The 24,186-nt window shown below is 47.3% G+C and overlaps 1 protein-coding gene across 11 annotated transcripts; it reads right to left on the minus strand.

The window, feature by feature from the left end:
• Positions 1-7,066: 7,066 nt before the first annotated feature.
• Positions 7,067-23,854, minus strand: FCRL3 (Fc receptor like 3). 11 transcript variants are annotated; one of them, XM_045454691.1, is made up of 15 exons: positions 23,625-23,851; positions 23,456-23,547; positions 22,847-22,867; positions 21,707-21,949; positions 20,978-21,238; positions 20,456-20,740; positions 19,136-19,423; positions 18,529-18,807; positions 17,186-17,464; positions 16,709-16,828; positions 11,206-11,262; positions 9,988-10,107; positions 9,495-9,563; positions 7,620-7,651; positions 7,067-7,535 (listed from the first exon to the last, which is right to left on the minus strand). In XM_045454691.1, exons 1-15 carry the CDS (start codon positions 23,639-23,641, stop codon positions 7,410-7,412), a joined length of 2,289 nt encoding a protein of 762 aa, XP_045310647.1. In that variant the 5' UTR covers positions 23,642-23,851; the 3' UTR covers positions 7,067-7,409. The 11 variants fall into 11 exon arrangements, with proteins under 11 accessions (XP_045310647.1, XP_045310646.1, XP_045310655.1 ...); XM_045454690.1 differs by having other exon boundaries at positions 7,067-7,547; XM_045454699.1 differs by lacking the exon at positions 18,529-18,807 and having other exon boundaries at positions 7,067-7,547; positions 23,625-23,854.
• Positions 23,855-24,186: the final 332 nt, after the last annotated feature.

The raw sequence follows: 24,186 nt of genomic DNA on the forward strand, positions 1-24,186 counted from the left end.
TTAACAGCAAACTTTTATACCATTATTGAGTCAGAGAAAGATCGTGATGGCTATTACAGACTATTTAGAACTGAATAAAATACTAAAAATTATACGACACTACACTAAAAATCATCTAGGAGAAGGCAGGGAGGGTGAGCAGAGAAGTACAAATCAGAGGGAAGCGAAAAACCAAACACCGGAAGGTCTAGATCTAACCGTATCCACAATAACCAAGCTCTGGGATTTCGCTACTCCATTGTTAGTGTCAAAACCTCATAGCCTCTAATGCTTACAATAGAACAGAAGAAAGGTTGAAAAGGAATGAGCCGACGTGCCATTTTAAGAAAAGGAGCAGCGGAGCAGACTACCTATTAATTTCCTATTGTTGTGGAACAAATCACACAAACATAGCAGCTTAAAGCAGCAAACATTTATCGTCCCCCGTTTGGGCGGGTCGGGGGCCCGTGCGCTTCTCTCGGGTCTTTGGCTGGAGGCCTCATGAGGCCAAAATCTGGATGTAAGCCGACCGCATCCTCGTAGGGGCAAGATCCCACTTCCCTCATTTCCTTTCCACCGTGTGACACGGGTCCGTCCCCTCGTTCTTGCTGGCCGTGGGCCGGGGACCAACCTCAGCCCCTCCACACGGCTCGTCTCCTCACAGGCCCCCCACAGCGTGCAGCTGGCTTCTTCTTCGAGCCCGAAGGAAAATCTTGCTGATGCCTGACTTGTTTTTCAAGGCTAACCCGATTAGATGGCTGAGGAAAAGCTCCCTTTTGATTAGCCAAAGACCAATGATTGGTGACCTAACGGTTGAGTGACATCTCATCACATTGACAAGTCCTGATCACGTTTAAGAAGAGAGGATAAGACAAAAATGAGTGTCATCGGGGGCAGGAATCTTCGGACCCATCAAAGAGTTCTGCCTCCTACACATGAGGCAAGTGGAAGGAATAAAACCATAAAGATAACAGCAGAGACCAATACCTAAAAAACATACACAAAAAAATAGAACCGATTAACAAAGCCTGAAGTCAATTCTTTGACAAAATTGAGAAACTTAGCTAAACAGATCAATGAGCAAAAGAGAACAAAAGCAGTACTAGCAACGAAAGAGAAGGTGGCACCAGACAAGAAGATATCATGTAAAATTTTATGCTAACAAAATTGACATCTAGAGGAAATGGACAAATTCCTTGGAAAATACAACTTGCCAACATTGACACAAAAAGAAAAAAAAAATGTACGAATAGTCCTCTTTCAAGTAAGAGTTTAAATTCCTTAACAGAAAACTTCCCCATGAAGAAAAATCCAGGTCCAAACAGCCTCACTGGTATATTCTATCAAATATCCAAGGCAAGAAAGTGGTTGGGCATCTGACTTTGGCTCAGGTCATGATCTCACAGCTCGTGGGTTCGAGCCCCGCATCGGTCTCTGTGCTGACAGTTCGGAGCCTGGAGCCTGCTTCGGATTCTGTGTCTCCCTCTCTCTCTGCCCCTGACCCACTTGCATTTTGTCTCTGTCTCTCTCAAAGGTGAATAAACATTACAAAGATAATAAAATAATGGAATAAAAACTCCACTTATATTGGCATGCAATATAAAAACAATTAGGAATACATTTAATAAAAAGTGTGCAAAATTGACAGTTGTATGAAGTTCACGGATTGGAAGACTGACTTTAAGAGGGCGGTTCTCTTCATGTTCATCTATAGATTCATAGGAACCCTAACTGAGATTCTAACAGGCTTTTTTGAATGAATTTAAAAATCAATGGAAAGATTCATACGGAAAGGCAAGATTAATTAAAATGATTTTGGAAAAAAACAACAAAGTCGATGAGCTCATCCAACTGATCTCAAGACTTAACACAAAGCAGCAGTAATCAAGAAAGTGTGCTTTTGGGCTTAAGGATAGATGTATAAGACCGTCTACTGATAATGCAGAGGTAGGCTTACATTGATACGGTCAACTGATCATTGACCAGGGGTACAACAAAGGAAAAAGATGGGCTTTTTTTTTGTTTGTTTTTAAGGAAATGGTGGCAAAACTGGATATCTGTATGGGAAAAATTAACGTTGAGTCTCACCTCTTGCTGTATACAAAAGTTAACTTGATATGAACCGCATACGCAGAAATGAGAGTTAAAACTGTTCCATTTCCTAAAGAAAAGGTGGACCAAGGACCTTTTGATATTCTGTTAGGCAAATAGTATTTATTTATTTATTTATTTGGGAGGGAGAGCAAGTAGGTTTTAAACAGGCTACACAAAACGTGAACTGTAAGAGGAAAAAAGGTAACCAATTTCCATTAAGTTAAAAATCTTTGCTCTTTGAAAGACACAGTGAAGAGACTATGGAGGCAGGTCACAAACCAGGAGGGAATATTTGCTAAGCATGTGTCTGAGACAGGGACGTATATCCCCAATACATAAATAACTCCAGTAACTGGAGAAGAAGAAGAAGAAACTCGAGTAAAAAGAGGCAAAAGGGGGGCGCCTGGGTGGCTCAGTCAGTTAAGCGTACGGCCTCAGCTCAGGTCATGATCTCGCAGTTTGTGAGACTGAGTCCCATGTCAGGCTCTGTACTGACAGTGCGGAACCTGCTTCAGATTCTCTGTCTCTCTCTCTCTCTCTGTCTCTCTCTCTGCCCCTTTCCCTCTCTCTCTCTCTGTCTCTCTTTTACTTTCTCAAAAATAAATAAAACAAAACGTTAAAGAGAGAGAGGGAGGGAGGGAGGGAGAGAGAGAAGAATGCTTACTCAGCAAACAGGGCTGGAACAAGTGCATTTCACAGGAAAGAAAGTGAACATTTCCCCCGCGTTCTACGCACACGAAAACTGAACTTGAAATAGTGCCTAGGCCTGAATGTAGATGCCAAAACTATAAAATTTCTAGGAAAAAAATAGAAGAGAATCTTTTGACCTCGGGGGTGTACCTTCTCAGATAGGAAACACAAAGTAGACTCCTAACATTAAAAAGTTGATAAATGGGACTTCATCAAAACTACAGACTTTGGCTCTTCAAAAACTACTGTGAAGAAAATGAATAGCAAGCTACAGACATAGAGAAGATATTTGCAACATGCAAATCAGACCAGACTTGGAAAAACAACTCTTGCAATTCGATCATAAAAAGACAAGGAACCCAACAAAGAAGGGGTAGTTGTGGACAGACCCTTCTCCGGAGAAGATGTGCAGAGGGCCAGGAAGGACTTGGGAAGACAACGGAACCACAGATCACCAGGGAAACGGAAGCCACAAGGACATCACACCACGCTACCGCCCACCCTCCTTGCGATGGCTCAAGCGAAAGACTGCAAACGCCAAGAGTGGGCAAGGGAGCAGAACACCTGTAACTATCAGCACTCGCGGGGGCATGAAATGGCGTAGCTGTTTGGAAAAGAGTATTCGAACGTTAAACACGAATCTATTGTGTGACTCAGCAATTAGACTCCCAGGTGTATACAAACGAGCAGCGGAAACATGTCCACGCAAACACTCGTTCGTGAATTTTCATGGCAGGTTTATTTTTCATAATGAAGAACAAAACAAATGTCCATTTACAGACATGAATGGACAATGAATGAACAGACAATGAATGGAATATTCCACACAGTGGAATATTATTCAGCAGCAAAAAGGAATGTGTTGTGGCGATTTGAAACAATGTGAATGAATCTCAGAATTCTTTTGCTTGGGGAATGAAGCCAGGTGCAAAAGAGTATATACTATATGATCCTATTTATGTAAAACTTTAGAAAATTACGCTCTCATCTGCGGTGCTAGGAAGCATCTCGTGATGCCCTGGGCAGTGAGGGAGATGTTTGGGATCTTGATTGTGGTGGTGGTTTTGTGGATGTATACAACTGTCAAAACATCGAATTGTATACTTTAGGTATGTGTGATTTATTTTTTTTTTATTTATTTATTTTTTTAATTTTTTTTTTTTCAACGTTTATTTATTTTTGGGACAGAGAGAGACAGAGCATGAACAGGGGAGGGGCAGAGAGAGAGGGAGACACAGAATCGGAAACAGGCTCCAGGCTCTGAGCCATCAGCCCAGAGCCCGACGCGGGGCTCGAACTCACGGACCGCGAGATCGTGACCGGGCTGAAGTCGGACGCTTAACCGACTGCGCCACCCAGGCGCCCCAGGTATGTGTGATTTATTGTGTATAAATTACTCTTCAAGACATTTGTAAATAAATAAAATCAATATAATGCAAAGAATGAAAATAATGTCTTAAATCTTGATGTCTCCCACGTTACCTTCTTGACTGCTTGGACACATGATTTCCTCTTGGATGTTCTCCTAAACATTCCTCAGAGTCTCCCTGACTGCTCACAGGTACTGTTGTTCCTCAGTTTGAGGACCTGGACAAGGGGTTCTGGAAGGAAGGTCTGCATCCCCTCAGAACTGTTCTGTCCCCCTGCCGTCCTCCTGTCTCGCTGGCATTGCTGATCCTGTCTGCTCGAGTGGCTGTCATCATGGTGGGTACTCACATTGTGGACACGCCCTCCTGGAGAATGACTCTTACTGGGCCCGGGATGCTGCCTGGATGCTCCCTTTTGTCACCACTCTTTTAGATGGGTTTCCCACAGCTGGCACCTCATGGCATGTCCTGCCTTCCTTATATGGCTTTATTCTTCCCGCAGCCCAAAGTTGGGGGGCATTCAGAGCAAGATCGAAGCGTAGACACAGATTTCAACTGGATTTCTTGCTCTCTTTAAAGGCCAGGCATACGTTCTAGATAGCATTTTGTATCTGATGATATGGAAATAAGACATCAAGTTCCCCTTTCATAATAAAAATACGTATTTCCTGGCACCTGGGTGGCTCACTCGGTGGAGCCATGTGACTCGATCTCAGGGTCATGAGTTCAAGCCCCATGTTGGGTGTAGAGCTTACTTAAGAAAAAACTTAAAAAAGAAAATTAAAAAAAAAAAAAGAGGGGCGCTTGGGTGGCTCAGTCGGTTAAGCGTCTGATTTTGGCTCAGGTCATGATCTCGCGGTTCATGAGTTCGAGCCCACGTCGGGCTCTGTGCTGACAGCTTGGAGCCTGGAGCCCGATTCGGATTCTGTGTCTCCCTCTCTCTCTGCCCCTCCCCTGCTTGCACGCTGTGTCTTTTTCTCAAAAATAAACATTAAAATTTTTTTTTTTAATATGTATTTCCTCTTTACGAAGGACATCACTTTTGTCCCTCAGCAAATTAGCTCACCAGCTGATTTTTTAAGGCTAAGATTGAAACCTCAGACTGGACTGCATTTTGCTGTCTGTTACACTTCCTGTTGTCCAAGCTTCTGACGCCCGCGGGGGAAAAGAATAACATCTGAAATACACATTACTTTTTATTCTTGAGTTATTTCAAAGGTTTGCAAAGCGTCACTGTGCTGTTTACTTAACGTCATAAACAAGGGGGGGGGGCGTAAAATCCACGCTGCCCATAACTTGTATCAGTTCATACACATCCGTCATCAGTGAGTGCGCTAGCTTGCTAAGGCCTGATGTTTTCGTGGCTGCGAACAGTTCAGTGTCACCCCAGGTGATACAGGCTAACAGCTCCAGCTATCCCTAACGAACACAAGTGACTCCAAGCGACTCTGCCCCTTCTCCAGAGACTTAAGCACACGTGGCATGCTTTTTTGTTGCAGACTTTGAGTCTGGAGTTCTCTCTCGTCCAGCAAGAGAGCGGACGCAGAAATGATAACGAGAGAGGCGAATGTCCGGGCGGAGATAAGAACCCCGAGTAAGGGTCCTCACTCCGTATTTATTAGGGTCAGAAGGCTTACATACGTGATGGATGTGCAGAAAGAAACGATAAAACAGTAATTGTTAATTCACGTGTGTGAGAGAGAAGGGGTTTCGAAGGTATGGGGTAGTTAGGGCTCAGGGTCAAGACAGATGGACATCTGGGCGCCCAGCAGGCGGCCCTTTACTGCAGGCACCGTTTCTGTTTATCTTAACTTTTCTAGGGACTAAGATAAGTGAGGCATGCCGCCTCAGGCTTAACGAGCCATCTTTCTTGCTGGCTAACGTGGGGCACTTTCGCCCTGTGGTGGCGGCCCTCCGCCTCAACCTGTTCCCAGACGCTTTCGTCCTGTGGAAGCGGCTTTCCGCCCCAAGCCTTGTTAACCCATTGGTGCAAGCTTAGAGAATCCTTCAACTTATCCCCCACACGTGTCCGATGTTTCTTCAGTGGTAGACACTCAGTGCTTGCTAGGCCCTGGAAGAATCGAGTGGGAGCCGGTGGGCAGAGGGAGGGTGTCTCCCGTGGGCCCAGGACTGCCGCGCCCCCTCCCTCCTCTGCCGGCTCAGGCCATGCGGGCTCTGGGGCGGCACTAGGCTTCGCCTGCTGAGTCGTGAGAGTCGCCAGCTCCACTGGGCTTCCGGGGTTGGTGGTCAGGCCTCCGGAGCCTCCAAGTAGTGGATGTTGAACAATTAGACGGTGGAATTCAGCTGCTATGGGTACGGGGGAAGTTTGATGTTGTGAGGGAGGAAGGGTCTTGAAGACCACAGACTCTGTGTGGGTTGGGGTGTGGGTCCCATACCTGCATCTATCTTTTTTTTTTTAATTTTTTTTTTAACGTTTATTTATTCTTGAGACAGAGACAGAGCATGCACAGGGGAGGGGCAGAGAGAGAGAGGGAGACACAGAAGCTGAAGCAGGCTCCAGGGTCTGAGCTGTCAGCACAAAGCCTGACGTGGGGCTTGAACTCATGGACTGTGAGATCATGACCTGAGCTGAAGTCGGACGCTCAACCGACTGAGCCACCCAGGTGTCCCCGAATCTTACTCATTAAAAAAAAAATTTTTTAACGTTTATTTTTGAGACAGAGAGAGACAGAGCATGCACAGGGGAGGGGCAGAGAGAGAGAGGGAGACACAGAATCCGAAGCAGGCTCCAGGCTCTGAGCTGTCAGCACAGAGCCCAACGCGGGGCTCGAACTCACGGACTGCGAGATCATGACCTGAGCCGAAGTCGGACCCTCAACCGACTCAGCCACCCAGGTGCCCCCGAGTCTTATTCATTAATATCAGCATCAGCGTCATCACTTACCATCTGTCTACCTAAAAAAGGAAGCAAGGTGTTTGGAGCAAACTGTTTATTCAGAGATGGTGCATTGAAGGCTTTTGATCACGCTTGGAACACGTGGCCATTGATTGTGACCTCGTGATCCCGGCTAGACGATCCCTCCTTCCTCCTCTGCTCCTCGGGCCCAGGAGGTGAAGGCCCAACCGCCCTGCCTTCACGTGTGTCTCTACTGTGAAAACGTGCAGCATTTATTGAAATGCTGTCCCTTCTGTTCCCACAGAACACCCAGACTCAGGCACGGAGGAGTGGGACGGATCTTTTACCCAGCCTCCCAGACGGAAGGTGAGTGGTTGCAGAAAATGGGGAGAAGGTATCTGGGGGCCACTCTGGGTATGGGGCTAGTGGTCCAAGGCCAGCGACGCGCATGGGACATTCTCATAGCCTTCTGCGGCCTCCTCATGGTCCTGCCGTGCAGGGTCGTCAGGGTCTGCCCTCTTCACCTCTGAATAGATGATTGCAGGTTCCTGGTGGAAAACCTACAAACAGTAAGTACCCAAGGATGGGTGAGGAAGAACGGAAGGGAGAGAGAGCCAGAAAAGGGGACCTACCTCACCCTTCTGATGCGTCCTTGGTGAATGTGCTGTTGGGTGGGAGGAGGAAAGAAAAGTATTAGACTGCGGGTGACAACTTAACAATCCCCTCGTGATGCACTTAAGTCTTTCTTCTGCTGCCTGAGCTGTTGACTGTTGGCTCTGCTGGATTCCTCCCAGCCTCAGACAGAGCATCCCTTCCCCACACACTGATAAAGCCTTTCCCCTGCCCACCAAATGCCCAGAGTGGCTTCCCGGTGTTTCTTTCTTTCTCCACTGCTCATCGCTCCGGCAGAGTGGGTCCCTGCCCCCATCCCACCCCCACTCAGGGCCTCTATGGCCACGCTGGTTAGGGGAAGGTGGCACGTGTGGTTTAGTCTGTGCGGGGAAAGTGGAGGAGGCTGGAGAGGGGGTTGGCATCCTAAGGCCACACGGCAAATTCCCAGTGGAGATTCGCGGTGAAGCCTTAAGAAAAGTCAGTGTGTACGTCTCTTCTATCCTTCCAAGGGGTCCTCAGGATCTCTTTCTTGTACTTATTCAGCCAATATGCTCAGTGGGCAAGGACTTTTTTTTTTTTTTAATTTTTTTTTTCAACGTTTTTATTTATTTTTGGGACAGAGAGAGCCAGAGCATGAACGGGGGAGGGTCAGAGAGAGAGGGAGACACAGAATCGGAAACAGGCTCCAGGCTCTGAGCCATCAGCCCAGAGCCCGACGCGGGGCTTGAACTCACGGACCGCGAGATCGTGACCTGGCTGAAGTCGGACGCTTAACCGACTGCGCCACCCAGGCGCCCCGCAAGGACCTTTTTAAAAAAAATTCTTTTTAATGTTAATTTATTTTTGAGAAAGAGAGAGAGACATAGAATTGGAAGCAGGCTCCAGACTCTGAGCCGTCAGCACAGAGCCCAATGTGGGGCTTGAACTCACGAACTGTGAGATCATGGCCTGAGCTGAAGTCGGACACTCAGCCCGCCGAGCCACCCGGGCGCCCCCACAATGACCTTCTATTAAGCACTGGGGAGCCATAAGGGCAGAGAAATGACGACAGGTTCAGCTCATATGCTCAAAGAGCCTATAATTTTTAGGGGGGGAAAACGGGCGTGGAAGAAACGCATCAAGTATTATGCACACCAAGACCGAGGTACAGACTCAACTCTGTTGCTGTTGCAGAGGCTGGACACAGGGAGGGCTGACAGAGGCACCCCGAGTTGCTCAGACAAACCTGAACTATGTCTTGACATGGGAGCAGGGCTCACCGGGTACACTAGGTGGGGGTAGGGACATTCCAGGACAAATAAGTCACGTGAGCACCGAAGCATGTGACAGCCCAGTTTGATAAGGAAAACAGCAAGGGTCTGCGAGGCGAGAGTAAGAACAGAGCTTCGAGGAGGCGGGAGGCAAGGGTCTGGCTTTGGAACGAAAAGCCGCTGAGGCAGTTATTCTAGGAAGGGTGTGATCGGCCGTGGGATCTCAGAGGGATCGTGCTGGAAACCGAGTGCTGGGGGCCCAGGGAGGAGATCAGGAATAAAGAGACCAGTTAGGAGAATGATGATCGTCTACACCTTAGGTTATGAGCAGCTTATGCCAGCAGTTGCTGGCCATGCGTCCTTTCAAAAAATATTTGAAGAGGCCCACGCTTTTCTAAGCATTGAACTAGATGCTACCGATACATTAATAAAAAACGACAGCGTCTGTCCTCAGAGACTTTATGGGGTTCCGGTGGCAGTGCACACGGGCAAGCGGGAAGGGACGCAGTCCTATAACAGCAGCACGAGAGGAACAGACGATGCCTGCCTTCCGTGGCGCACTACTCGGGTGGCCTGACCAGAGGCCCCTTGCGGATCCGCTCGCACGCTGCCGCCTCCCCTCTGCGTGTCGCGAAGAGGTCTCACCTGGACTTCCTTCTCTGTGCTGTCTGCTCCAGATCTGGGAATAAACCAGGTCGTCATCGCCAGGACTGACTGTGAGAGAGGAGATCATACCCAGTTGTAGTCAAGAGCCCACGTTCTAGATTCTTCTCAGCCACCAAGTTCATAACCGCCTTCTGTCTCGGACACAGTGCCAGGAATGTCATTTTAAAACTGAATGTGACTGTGTGGTGTCTGGGTGACTCAGTCGGGTAAGCGCCTGACTCTTGATTTCAACTCAGGTCATGATCTCACGGTCTATGATGTTGAGCCTCCATGTCGGGCTCTGGGCTGATGGTGTGGAGCCTGCTTACGATTCTCTCTCTCCCTCTCTCTCTCTCTCTGTGTCTCCCCTACTCGTGTGCAACAAATAAACTTTAAAACTAAATGGCATGTGGCTCGGCCACGGGCTGTCGCTCAGTCTGTCCTCCCAGCCTGGCTCGTCCCTGGAGCCCTGAGCTCCTTGGGGAACCCTCACCGTTGCTGTACAAGGGCTGTAGCTCCATTAGGGCTGGCCGGCTCAGACTGGGTGGGCCGTGGAGGGCCTGTGCTGGAGGGTCTGGGCCAGGAACGCTCCCGATGTTCCTTGGGATTGCCCCTGTGACAGACGGGGAGAGGCACAAGGGACAGAAGCATTGGCAGATCGTACCGAATCTCAGGGAAGCCAGAGTCTGCGTGGCTCCCTCAAGAAAACCCAGAAGGCACGTGATGCCAGATGCAACCCAAGGCAGCATTGCAGAAAAGGTGGACGGAGGCAAGGTCAGAGGGCGAAAGTGCACCGTCTCAAGGTCTTTCCGACACACGAAACACTAGTATTTGCCTAACTTTCTATTGTTCTCAAAATTTTAAATGCTTAGACATTGACACACAAAGACTTCTGCGTTCCCATAGAACCTGACCTTGGTCTTTTGTAAAAGGTCCCTTTCAATGTTCCAGCTTGTGTTACAATAATCTACCTTTCCTATAAGGTAGCCCGAAGGCTCTGTGGGAAAAGGGTTGTTTTTTTCCCCCCAATTTTATTTCCTTCCGTGATAAATATTGTGAATTTAACACTGATAGCACTCAAAAATGATGTGCTGAGTGACTGCGTACTGGAGGAATGAGCTGGGGAAAGAGTGAGGCTTAGCCGAAAGCGGGTGCCATTAAGGTGCCAGGGGTCAGCTCTCTGCCAGAACACATTTAAGGAAATAGATTAACATGGATAAGCAAATGACACGTAGGTCTGAGTAGCATCCACAAATACGACTGAAAGCAGCTTTCGCGAATCCCATTTATGGATTTCATGAGAATTTGAAAAGGTTAATGAGAAGTCCAGTCAAATATCTTTGAATGTACATAATTCTGTGCCCCTATCTTGTGGGCGTAAATAAATCATGCAAATGTTGTCAGCACAAGAAGCAGAGACCTCACCTGGGTGCTTCAGTGGCCGAAACTCCTCCAGAAAAACAAAGGATCGCTGATGGTGGGTGAGCTGTGTCAGTAATGTGCCCTACTTTAGAATGTCCTTTCCTGGGAATCAGATTCATTCTAGATCTCAGCTACAGTAGATCTTAAGGAATATCTGGCCCCATCCTCCACGTCATATTACAGGTGAGGAAGGTGGGATCTTGAAAGATATTTGTCCAGAATCATACCGAGTAACAACAGGGTGCGCTCTAAGGAGGTATGGCCAAGCAGCACAAGAGAGACAACTTACTACTTAATTCTGGGCCTGGTGCTTCCTCACTTCCTCTTTTCTGTCCTGTCTGTGGCCCTGGGGGACAGAGACCGGGAGACAGAGTTCCCCACGGCGTGAATCAGTAGGGCCCCCATAACAAGCTCAGAACTCTGTGTCCCTGGGGCCCTGGCAGGCCCAACCACTGTGGGTACATACTGTTTGCTCCACACCCCTTTTTCTCTTTCACTTGGCTGATTCCAACTTATCTTTCTTCCTCCAGGACTTTGCCTGGTCCCAGCAAGCTGTATGCAATGACCTCTCTCTCCGCACATGGAGAGCCCTGCAATATTAGAATCGCTGTATTGGATGGTAATTACCCATTTGTATGTTTCCCTCGATCTCTCCACCATGAAAGAGTGTGTTACTTGAGGCTGCAAGCTGTCTTAATTGCTTTTGTATTCTCAGTGGCTAGAATGTCGAAAATATTCAGTAAAGATTTGTTAAACAACTGAGCAAGTTGAAGTATGCACTTTGAGGACTAAAAAAAAAAAAAAGACACGTTGACAATTTTGTAATAGGTGATTACATGTAAACGTAATCTGGAAGGCTACTCCATCGGCCTTGAAAATACGACAGTTTTCCATCATCACTGAAATACTGAAATCTGTTTGGCCTGCCCCCATGCCAGACTCCTCCCAATTTCCCATCTCTGACCTTTGCCTATTTATCTGTGGCTCTCTATCTGTCTCACCGGGCTTACAGACCACGAGTTATTACCCCAAGTAAACACACTCATGAAGAATAACTGACTGATGTCTGCAAACCCTGAGTTGAACTGGAGGTTCGTGATCCCGGCTCAAGTCTCCCTCCTTAGAGCAATTGAAGTTCACATCAGTCAACAGCCCACGTCCTCCCTTGCGGGTAGGTTAGCTAAGTCCCACGATGCATCTGTAAGTCATTTTATCTCTTCATTTTTAAAACAGAAAACAGACCCAGAAGGTGGCTATTTACATAACACAAGCTAATAGCACTGAAGATTTATGGGCCAGGCACAGTACTAAGCAGCTTATGTAGATAGCACCAAAATAGTAGATACTATTATATTGACCACAAAGAAAGGGTTTGGAGAGTTTAATTTACCTGCCATATAGCAAGTATTTGGCAAGTGACATTACTGGAATTTTCATCCAGGCAGCTCAATCGTAGAGTCATTACATTTGTCATCGCCTTTGGTAACAGGTTGGGTACACTCAGGCTTAAGGAGCAGAGCTCTTCTCTTTTAGAAAAGTTTGCAAGGGCTGAGCTCCTCCCTGAGAAGACTGATGGATAATGAGAAGGAAGACTTTGCTGTGAGGGAATCACAGCCAGTCAGCCAGATTTTGCAATGAGAAAGGCAGATACCCCCTGATTGGTGGACTGTCAGAATTTCTCACTGATCTCGCTATTTAAAACAACACTTCCTGTAGATCTGGAGGTCAGAAACTCTTGGGCTCCTGTCCCCATGGAGCACGTGAAGTGATGAGTGCTAATCTTGCCTCCCGTGTGTTGTTTGCTGTTGCTTCCATTGAACCAGCTGGTGTTTTGAACACTATCAACTTCGGCAGTAAGGTTTCAATGTCTGCACTTGTAGTATGTTACTAATTAATAAGTGCCACCCACATAGGTGATGAGATCGAAAAAGTAGGGCAAGTAGGATGTGTAACCAGCCTTCCATAAGTCACCAGGGTGTAGTGGAGAGAACATGGAGTCAAGGGCTAGGGAGATCCCCAGGTGAACCCCAACTGATGCTTAATAGATACATGAACTTGGAAAGATGACTTCACTTATGAAGTAGCCTCATTTTTCATTCTAATATGGTGATAATAATATTGATTGGATTGAATGTAGTTATGGAACGATTGGGAGAAGTAGACAAGCTATAAACTTTCATTTACTGGGCTCTAAATGAATGGCACATTTTATGATGAGTACTGTTGGTGTTAGTGCTCTTATTCTCCTTATATATTAAGAAAAATGAGGGGTGCCTGGTGGGGGGCTCGGTCGGTTGGGCGTCCGACTTCGGCTCAGGTCATGATCTCGTGGTTCGCGAGTTCGAGCCCCACGTCGGGCTCTGTGCTGACAGCTGGAGCCTGGAGCCTGCTTGGGATTCTGTGTCTCCCTCTCTCTCTGCCCCTCCCCTGCTCATGCTCTGTCTCTCAATAATAAATAAGCATTAAAAAAAAATTTGAAAAAATGATGTACACGTGTAGTTTTATAGGTAATGTTATTTATGAAAATACTAGGTAGCTTTAAGATATCAGTCATAAGGGGCGCCTGGGTGGCTCAGTCGGTTAAGTGTCCGACTTTGGCTCAGGTCATGGTCTCATGGGTTTGTGGGTTCGAGCCCCATGTCAGGCTCTGTGCTGATAGCTCAGAGCCTGGAGCCTGCATCAGATTCTGTGTCTCCCTCTCTCACACAGATTCTGTGTTTCCCTCTCCCTGCCCCTCTCCTGTTCGTGCTTTCTCTCTGTCTCTCAAAAATAAATCAACATTAAAAAAAAATTTAAATATCAGTCATAAAGTGTTGGTGTTATTTTTCATACAAAGAACAGGGCAGAGGCTCATTGATTGACATGAAAAGAAGGGTAAAAGGACAATGCTTGACCAGCATCACTAAGAAAAATATGTAAACTTTTTCATTAAAGTTAGATCCAAATATTTTATTTGTTTGTTTGCTTGATTTTCAGTATGAGCCCTAAGAAAAGGAGAACAGAAACATTTGGCCTGATAGAAAAGGAAATGCCATTTTATGCCAAGCAGAGTGGCAGACAGAAAGTAAGGTTTTAGTAATTCCAAAATACAAAGTATTGAAACTTTACAGGCACCCAAGGCATTGAATAAAAGAGTCCATTAATTCAAAAATCCTTGATCCATGAAAAATCACGTAGAGCGGAAAACCGCAGTCACAGAAGAACAAAGAAGGATGGCAGATTTCTTGTCAGAAACAATGCATACAAGAAGACAGTAGAGCAACATCTTTAAAATACTGAAAGAAGAAAAAACTCTCAACCTATAATTCTGTGCCAGCAAAAATGTCTTTCACAAGGAATACAAAATAAAGGCTTTTTCAGACATGTAAAAGCTGAAATAATTCATCACCAGCAGACCCATACTATTAGAAATGTCAAAAGAAGTCTCTTAGGCAGAAAGAAAATGATACCAGATGGAAATATGGAGATACAAAAAGGAATGAAGGACATTGGAAGTGGCAACTACTTGATTCAATATGTAAGATTCTTAAATTATACTTAAGTCTACTTAACAGGTAAGTGATTATTTACAAAAATAACGTTAATGTAGCTAGGAAGGAAGGAATGGAGGACACAATGGTAATATTCTCATACTATATGTGAAATGATCCCATGTCACTTGAAGATAGACTGTGGTAAGTTAAATATCTATACTATAAACCCAAAACAACCAATAAAGTAAACAAAACAAAGAATTATAAAGTGAATAAACCAATAAAGGAAGAAAATGGAATCATAAAACATAGTTGTTCGAAAAGAAGGTAGAAAAAAAGAGAAAAGAAAACAAAGAACAGATGGGACAAATAGAAAACAAATAGCAAAATAACAGACTTAGATCTAACCTTATCAACAATCACATTAATGTAAATGGTCTAAACACTTTAGTTAAAAGGTAGAGATTGACGTATTGGATTAGAAAGCAAGAACGAACTCTATGCTATCTATAAAAAAATGCTTTAAGTATAAGGGCACAAATAGATTAAAAGTAAAAAGATGGATAGAGAAATACCATGTTAATAGTACTTACCTTAATATCAAAGACTATTTCAGAGTAAATGATACTAACAGAGATAAAGTTATCATTTCACAAGGATAAGGTAGTCATTTCATCAGAAACACAAACAATATAAACACTTATGCACCTAATAAAAGACATTCCAAATACCTGAGGCAAAACCTAATAGAATGCAAGAAGAAATGGCTAATCCACAATTATAGTTGGCGATTTCAATACCCCTCTTTTGGTAGTTGATAGATCAAGTAGAAAATCAGTAAGGATAGAGTAGACTTTAGCAACACTATCAGTCAGGTTCCCCAACAGACCCATACTGTGATAAATGTGAAAAGAAGTACTTCAGGCAGTGGGGCGCCTAGGTAGCTCAGTTGGTTGAGCGTCTGACTCTTGACCTTGTCTCAAATCATGATCTCATGGTTTGTGAGTTCTAGTCCTGCCTCAGGCTCTGTGCTGACAGCGCCGAACCTGCCTGGGATTCTGTCTCTCCCTCTATCAGTCTCTCTCTCTGTCTCAAAATAAATAAACAAGGAAAAAGAAAGAAGTACTTGAGGCAGGAAGAAAATGATACCATATGGAAATATGAAAAAGAATGAAAAACACTAGAAGTAGTAACTCAGTGGGTATTACCTTGACATCAACTCAGACAAAGGCATGACAAGAAAATAAAGCTATCAGGCAATATCTTTCATGACCATAGATGCACACATTATTAACAAAATTTTACCAAATCAAATTCAACAATCATGACCAAGTGAAGCTGACTTGAGAAATGCAAGGCTGGTTTAACATTCGAAACTCAAAATCCATATCGATTGACTAGAAAAGAAAATCCTATGATCGTCTCAATCAATGTAGAAAAGTCATTTGACAAACATCTTTTCTATAAAAACTCTCAGCAAATTACAAATAGTGGGAACGTTCTTAGCCTAATGAAGAACATCTAGAAGGAATCTACAGCTAATATTATCATAACGATGAGACCAAATACTTTCCCCAAAGATCAGGGACAAGACGAGCATGTCTGCTCTCGTCCACCACTTCTATTCAACATTGTATGGGAGGTTGTAGCCAGTGCATTAAGGCAAAAAAAGAAATTAAAGGAACCTGGATTGGAAAGGAAGGAGGAGAACTATCTTTATTTGCAGATGACAGAATCACCTATGTAGAAAATCTGATGGAATCTACAAAACAGAGACTGGAACTAATAAATATGTATATAGCAAGGTTGCAGGGTACAAGACCCATATACAAAGATCAGTTGTATTTCTATACAAGTAGCAACAATAAGAAACTGAAATTTTAATTTCATTCTCAGCACCTGTATTAATTTTATCCGAATTTCACAATATGTGACTGGCATTCAGATATATCTCAGAGTTTATGGTTTGCATCTATGGCTGTTGTCTATTTTTTGTTACAAATGAAGACTTTTTTCTTTTTTTATGCCTTTGGTTCTCAGTAAGCTTTGGACCAGGGGTGGAATGGTAAATACTTACCGTTCTAATTTTTAATTGGAAGCAAACTCTGCTACCTGACTTAAATCTCAAATTAAACACATGGAGTAGCAACCTTATTGAGAAATTTATTTTGTCACTTGCCTACAGAGTGTCAGTGAGTAGAACGGAGGGTCTAGTATTTGGAAGGGAATAATGACCTTCATGGGATGCATCGCATAAATCCAAATTATCATAGTGATGGCAAAAGTCACAATGCCAAAGGGCAAGACATAGACACCCACCTGACTTCCTTTGGGTTCTGAAGCGACCCACCAGAGCAGCCGTAGCAGCAAGACCAAGCATGCTTAGCAAGCACCCGATGACTCCCACAGTGATATGGGTTACTTTGTTCTTGGAAAGCCCTACATGGGAAGAGCTATATTTGAGTCCCAGTGGCAAATGTTTTTAATCTAGACAACATGTCGGTGGGGGCTAGAGATCTCTCAGGGAAGGTTTCTCCCAGATTCTGATTTCTCCATTTGGTTGATTATCTCCATGATAATTTGTAATTTTCAAAATAACAGCACATGAGGGTCAGCATCTAAGATTGAATAATTCCCTTATCCTTCCCCCATGAAATCAGCACCAATCTCTGGAAGTCCCAAGCCTTGTGTGCATGTTCAAAAACTCTTTGATGCTTGCAGAATTTGTACAGTCTATAGGGAAAACTATTTTCTTGACCTTAACTGTAACCTGGAGGCCAGCTACCCCCAACCCACCTGTGATGTTAAGTGACACCGTCTCGCTGCTCTGAGCCCCCAGGCCATTGTCAGCCCCACAGGAGTAGTTTCCAGAATGTTCTGTGGTCAGAGAGAGGTTAAAAGATGCTCCCCCTCCAAAGGGGGCTGAGGTGTTCCCCAGGATGACATCCTCATGATAAAACCAGTATAAGATCGGGGGAGAACCCCTCTGGGCCTCACAGCGAAGTTCTAACACATCTCCCACCATAGCCTGGGCCACATCAGGGTTGAGGGTGAGGACAGGGTGAGACACTGGAACTGAAAGAGGAAACACAGTTCATTTTCAGTATTAATTGAGTATGCATACTCGATAATAAAGGAAATATCCAGCCTGATTTAGTGGTAGGAACATGGACCTGGGATCAGGAGAACCCAACTAACGTTGAGTCCTGTCTCTGCCCTTTATCAGTTCTATGATCTCGATGTTTTGGAAGTTTTAATCTCTCTGAGTCTCATTTTTACAACATGCATTTAAAGTTAGTAAAGTTGTGCATGTATATAGTTAATAAACAAACATTTGGGGTGCATGTCCAACACTTTTGTCAGGGATGTGGGGTCATGGAAAAATCCAGAGAATGTAAGGGTTTGAGTCACTGGAAGTCATTGCCCTATCTCTTTTATCCCGCCATTTTTCCTATGCCCCAGTGCTCCACTCCAGCCCCCAAATGCTGGGCACTTCAGAGTAATCCTGGCTTGGATGAGGGGGTCTCCCCTAAGTGGACTTGCGCTTTGCTAACTGAAAATGGAAGATGTGAGATGCCTTGGGTCCTCCGGCGAGGAAAAATTTTGTTTGGGGATACTGAGAACAACAGATGAAATAGGCTGTCGTTCAAGGAGTCAGAAGGCCACAGAGGTTCTTAGAGTCTGGAAGCCATAAGGAAGCTCTGTAGGTCTGGTTCCCGTGAGTGTCCGTGAGGAGACATGCTGTCTCATAATCCAGACAGACATGAAGTATTCGGGATGGGATGGGAGTAGTGGAGGAGCACGTGGGCAAGGACCAATCTCGTCATTCGTTCTTGGACAAAGGGATTTGGAGATAAAGCTTTCTATCTGCTGAGCCATCATACATTTGGTATTTTGGAGAGTCTGTGAGCCTCCAGTAGAAAGACTGAGTGGAATACGTGGCTGTCAATGACAATGACAGAAGAAATGATTTTCAGAATGTGTGGTCACAAGGAAGAGTCCCAGGAGGTCTCAGGCGGAGGCAGAAGTGGGGAGTTTGCTGGGACACCATCCCAGCCAAAAGCCTAGAGGGGCCTCTCTGTTTGTGAGAAGACATAATCTGTTCTTAGCTGTGACTGCTGAGAGCATATTCTGCTTACCTGTGATGCTGAGGGACACCATCTTACTGCGCTGAACTCCCAGGCTGTTGTTGGCCTCGCAGGAGTAGTTTCCAGAATGTTCTGCAGTCAGAGAGAGGTTGAGGGATGCTTCTCCTCCAGAGGGGGCCGAGCTGCTCCCCAGGGGGACGTCCTCATGATAAAACCGGTACAGGATGGGGGGAGAGCCCCTCTGGGCCTCGCAGTGAAGCTCCACCACGTCCCCCTCCACAGCGTGGGATCTGGGCCTCCTGATGGTGAGGACTGGAGGCGAGACTGGAACTGAGGGAGACAGGGGGCCATCAGAGAAGGTCCCTGACACTGTGACACTGTGGTAGATTAATGGCTCCACTCAAGGCCCCTAAAAGTAGACGTACTCCTTGAACCATGGGGAGGAATCCTGGATAATTTTTATTTGTTTTCCTTGCTATTCAGTCTTCTCCACAAGAAGCGAGTTGTTTTGACTGACTTTGCATCTTTGCTGTTCCTTGGTTGGCCATTAAATCTTCAAACCTCCGTTCCTTGCTTCTGTCAGAAGATCCTCGTGGCTGATAGAGAACCTAAACCCCAGTTTGGGAATGGGGCCAAGTGACAGGAATGAGGAACTTACCTCTCAGTGTGATTCTGATCCGTTTACTGAGGACAGGGCCATCCATGTTGTCGGCCGCACAGTAGTACCTCCCGGCATCCTGCTCCCTCACGGAGGCTATCCGCAGCTCTGCAGACAGGGTGTTCTGGGTCTTCCTACCCAAACTCCTCTCCGAGCCCTCCCGGTGCCAGGAGAACGTGACAGTCCCTGTACCCGCAGCTACTGAGCAGATAAGGACGAGGTCTTCTCCTTCAATCAGCTGGCCCACAGGGGGCTGCGTCTCTAGATTCACATCAGACACAGGGACCCCTAGGAGGACAAAGGAGGACAAGACAGGGTCTCCATGGCAGGTGCTGCAGGGCCAAGGAGAAGGCTGGTATTGCCGTTAATAAGCCAATAGCAGCAGGTGCAATAGTCAGGGGTCTTTTATTTATTTATTTTAACTAAAAAAAATTTATTTATCTTTGAGAGAGAGAGAGAGAGAGAGAGAGACAGAGAGAGACAGAGTGAGAACAGGGCAGGGGCAGAGAAAGAGGGACACACAGAATCTGAAGCAGGCTCCAGGCTCTGAGCTGTCAGCACAGAGCCCGACGTGGGGCTGGAACCCATGGACCGTGAGATCATGACCTGAGCCGAAATCAGACGCTCAACTGACTGAGCCCCCCAGGTGCCCTGCAGGGGTCTTTTAAAGGAGGAATTGAGGAATTGATTGCGTACGTGATTATTAAAGGGAGCAAATCCTGTCCCCCACATACCAATTCCCACCCTCGGGAAATGTGGGCACGTGCCTATGATCTTCTTTTAAACCTAATGTTGACCACAGTCAAGTTTTATGGACCTTTATGTCTAAGGCATCTCTGATGCATCACCGGACGGCAGAGCAAGTGAGAACACGGGAAGCTTGCGTGGGCCCTGACGTGACTTGATCGGAACCCAAACCTGTCTCCATAGGTCCCTCCAGCCTCACCTCTCTCTCCCCACATCCTGCTCTGGCTATTCTGGTTTGTGTTTCTCTTCTTCTTTTCTTATTATTTTGGAATAATTTTCAACCAACACATGGACGCACCATAGGGGCTTCTATGGGCTGCGTGTGGTCAACAGAGCTTCTTGTTCTGTGATGACCCACAAGGAAACACATCCCGTATGTGTCTGTGGCCCCCACAGGGCTGGGCACCCCGCACACGATCAATAACTACTATCACCTAACTCAGAGGGAAGAGAATGCTGCGGGGAAGTTAGGCCAATGCCAAGCACAGGAGAAAAGGATGGCAGGATGCCTGGCTGTTACTCTCAGGCACGTTCGTGGTCCCAGGGGGCAAGACCGACCCCCCAGACACTCACTATGGACACGTATCTGGGATCGTGGGCTTGTTTTCAGGATCCTGGGAATCACCGTCCTTGCTTGGCACCAGTAGGAGGCGGCGCCTTCACTCCACGTGGTGGGGATCTGGAGCTCCGGGGAGTTGCTCCAGCCGGCCCCCAGAGCCTGGTGCTCTTTGAAGAAACAGAACTGAAGTCTAGTGTGCGATGTCTGTGGAGGGAGCCAGGTCTCACATGTCAGGGTCATGGGGCTCCCCTCGATGGGCCAGGAGGGGCTGGCTGTCAGCACAGGACTCGGAAACAGCTCTAGAGAGATGAACAAATGTAGTTCCTGGGGCAGTGAGGCTCTGAACTCCTGGAGAGGTGGACCTATGTCCTCAGGATCAGAGGTAGGGACCCACGCAGGTGGGGCCACCTCTTGTCTCCCTCCCACGGCTGCTCAGAAGAGGCTGCTCATGAAATCCCCACCGCTGAGCACCCCTCTTCCATCCCACATGCTGGTCCCTTGCCAAGCCCTATTACCCATGGGAGTGTAGCCATTACCTTGAACTTGGATCTTTAAAGGTCGTGAAGTTTTTGTCCATGACCCCCACCAAATAGATGTCCCAGAAGCAGTACAATGATATGTGCTGTCATCGTTGAAGGCTGGATATACTGTGAGGTTTGAGTCTTTAGAACTTCTAATTTTTTCTTCATTTTTGTAGTAAGTCCTTTCCATAATATCTTCTTCTTCTTTCCCTCGGCATCTCAGAACAACTTTATCTTTTTCAAAGGCAGGGTGTGAGGCCTGGAGGACCAGCCAGTCTGCAAAGAGTGAACGAACATGACATATCCCATCTATTTCTTCCTGCAAAGCCTCATTTCCACCCATGAAGAAAGAGCCCTGCATGCACCTGTGACCGTCCTCCGCCAACATTTCCCTGTGGCCCCAGTACCCAGTTCTCCCTTGTCCTAGGACAGCGAACGAATTTTCAGAGCAGGTCCTTGAGACATCCTCGTAAGTGTCGTTAGCTGAGGAATTTGACACCCTACCTTTCTTCAGACCCGTAGTCCCTTTTTGCCTGGTGGCTTCTGGGTTACTGACTCGTCTCTGGACGGAGGAGACGGACAATGATCCTCTGCAGCCTATCTCCTTATTCTCCCCACTGGCATCAGCTCACCGAATAGCCACATGCGGGCTCGCAACCCTGTCTGGGTTCCCTGCCTTCGCCCAGGCTCCAGACGTGCCGCCCAGGGGCTTGATTTCAGAGACCCACCCCCTTCTTTCCTCACCAGATAAAAACTGCACATGCACGGGGTCACTGAGGGAAGATCTTTGGGTCTTGCATCTGTAATGTCCAGACTTGCTTATTTGGAGTTTTCCGGATTGTTTTCTCAAGGGAGTCTCATTGTGATACCAAGATACGTATTCCCAGGCTAGAGAATGGTGATCCTTACAGAAGAGAGTCACTGTCTCTCCTTCGAAGGCTGTGGACCATGGAGGTTTGAGGAGAAGTAAAGCTTTTGGAAGTGCTCCTGAACAGGAAAGAGAAAGGGTCAGGCAGGTGAAGGTGAATGGGACATGGGTGGAAACCAGGGCTGGTTGCCAGTGGGAAGGGAGCCGACAGGACCCAGGGACCTGCTTGGGGCGGAGTCTGCCCTTCCTTACTCTTTGCCCAGCCTGGAGGTGGGCAGGGGGGTGTCACGGGGGAGAGGTCTCAGGTCCCTGGTGTGGGCTCAGAAAAGCTCAGGAGATGTGACGGGCCTCTGGGGGCGGGCTGATTCTGAGATGCTCTTGTCCTCGACATTCCTGCCAAGGCACAGGTGGGCCTGGCTGAATGAGCCTCAGAAGCACTTTCTAGACTCTGACAAAGCACTTCCTACTTGGTTGCTCATAATTAATACATATTTTTTCCACTTTCGTTACTTTTAAACCTTGCTTCCCTTGAGATTTCACGGGGAAGGCAACTTCTGTCCGCTCTCCAGCCAAGTCAGACACAATACAAAACGGAGGGATATGAAGAATTGGAATGGAGGGGCGCGGGCTGCCTGTGCAATCGTCTTTGTGCATAAAACTGCAGCTGACCAACGGGACCAGAAATTGAAGCGGGACAGCCACACAGGCTGCAGCACTTTATCTCTCTGTCCTTCGACGGTGGCTCGGGCTTGAGCATACAGGGTGGGGGTAGGGGGTCCTTAGGGAAGAGAGGAGACGCGTGGAAGGTTCTGGGCATTAGCCTCCTGCCTCTGCAAATGGTTCTTTCACTCACGCAAGGGGGGAGAGAACTGAAGGCTGGAGAGACCACAGGAGGCTCGGTGTGCCCGCCAAGGTCACAGGTGTCACCGCTGATGTTGACCCACTCCCCGCAGCCCCCATGTACAGGAGAGGACCTGTGCCCGGAGAGCAGGGGGAAGAGAGAAGGGAAGACTGACCTGCCGGCTGTCGTCCGGGAGCTGTGTGAGAGCCAAGGTGAAAGGTTAGCACCGGGCGACGGGGCTCCTGCCTTTGCACTTAGACTCGGCCGTTCCTCGCAGCCCGGCCACGGCTGCTTCTCTGACGCTTCCTCCCATTTCCTGGCCCGCATCCCACACTCCCCCCCAAAGCCCCCCCACCCACCCCCCCTTGCTGCTTGGGCCCCATCCCCCTACTTTCTTCAACCTCTGGTGAAACGTTGACTTAAATTCTCAGGAAGGGAGCTATGTTGCTCTGCAGACCTTCCCTCCCTCGCCCGCGTGGGCGCTAACTGTTTATCTGCGTGTTTCGAGGTGTGGTTTGGCAGGGAGAAAGCCCCAGCTTCCCAGGAGCTGGGAGAGGACACAAGGGGGAGGCCCAGGGTCCCTCACTTGGCTTGCTCTGGGGGTCTCCGGACCCTGTGGGTGTTCCTGGGCACCAGCTCTACTCGTTTTGTGCCTCTCGCTGTGCCTCTGAAGTCCATTGGGAGCAGAGACAGAAGCCTCCCAGGGGTTTGGCCCCCCGCCCCGGGGTTGCCCCGGCTGGCATTAGGAACGTCGGGCCCCCAGCCCAGTCTGGGCTCTACTCACCCAGGATCAGCAGCAGCCACAGAAGCATGGGGGCCGGGCCTGGCCGAGGGCAGGGGAAGACTCTCTCACCAAAAGCCAGGCTTCTGTCCCATCTGTGAAGGATGGGGAGCGGGACTCAGATAAGGTCTGTGAGAACTAAAGAAGAGGAAGCAAAGTGATCCTAGCTTGCCTGTGTTCGCAGAACATAAGTGTGGCCGCCTCCCTGTCTGCCGTTCGGGGCTGGCCGATGTGAAGTTTTAGATGCTGGTGGCCTCCTTCCACCGGTTCACGTCTGCCAGGAAAACTGTCTGAGGCTGTGCCCGGCTTCTCTGAAAATGCCACGCTGTAGATTTCCTAGTATTCAAATGACACTGTCCTCATTTTTCGGATGGAAACCCCCTACATTATCTTATGTTCACACAAACTTGAGTGTCACGTGAGGTACCGATATAGACACAGGTGGGGAGTGTGCTGTGTGTGTACGTTTCGGAGTGTGAGCCCCACAGAGTCAAGGCATCAAAGCAGATGTAAAACACTTTTTGACCTTTGCATACACCAGGCTGAAGTTGCTGAAGAGGAAAATAATGGAAACTTGTGGGGGCACCTGGGCAGCTCGGTCGGTCGAATGTCTGACACTTGATTTCGGCTCAGGTCATGATCTCAAGGTCATGAGATCAAGCTCCGCATCCAGCTTGGTACCCACAGGGTGGAGCCTGCTTGGGATTCTCTCTGCCTCTACTCCACTCATGCAT

The sequence above is a fragment of the Leopardus geoffroyi genome, chromosome C3 (assembly GCF_018350155.1).
Source record: "Leopardus geoffroyi isolate Oge1 chromosome C3, O.geoffroyi_Oge1_pat1.0, whole genome shotgun sequence".
Taxonomy (NCBI): domain Eukaryota; kingdom Metazoa; phylum Chordata; class Mammalia; order Carnivora; family Felidae; genus Leopardus; species Leopardus geoffroyi.

Bases quoted from the DNA above. Each gene is read 5' to 3' on its own strand.
- FCRL3 (XM_045454690.1), bottom strand. The intron at 22,868-23,455 runs GTGAGTAGAGCC...GCTCTCACACAG, and splicing joins GTGGCTGCTGCTGATCCTGG to CTCCCGGACGACAGCCGGCA. The intron at 9,564-9,987 runs GTGAGGGTTCCC...CCTCTCTCACAG, and splicing joins ACAGCCCTTGTACAGCAACG to TCAGTCCTGGCGATGACGAC.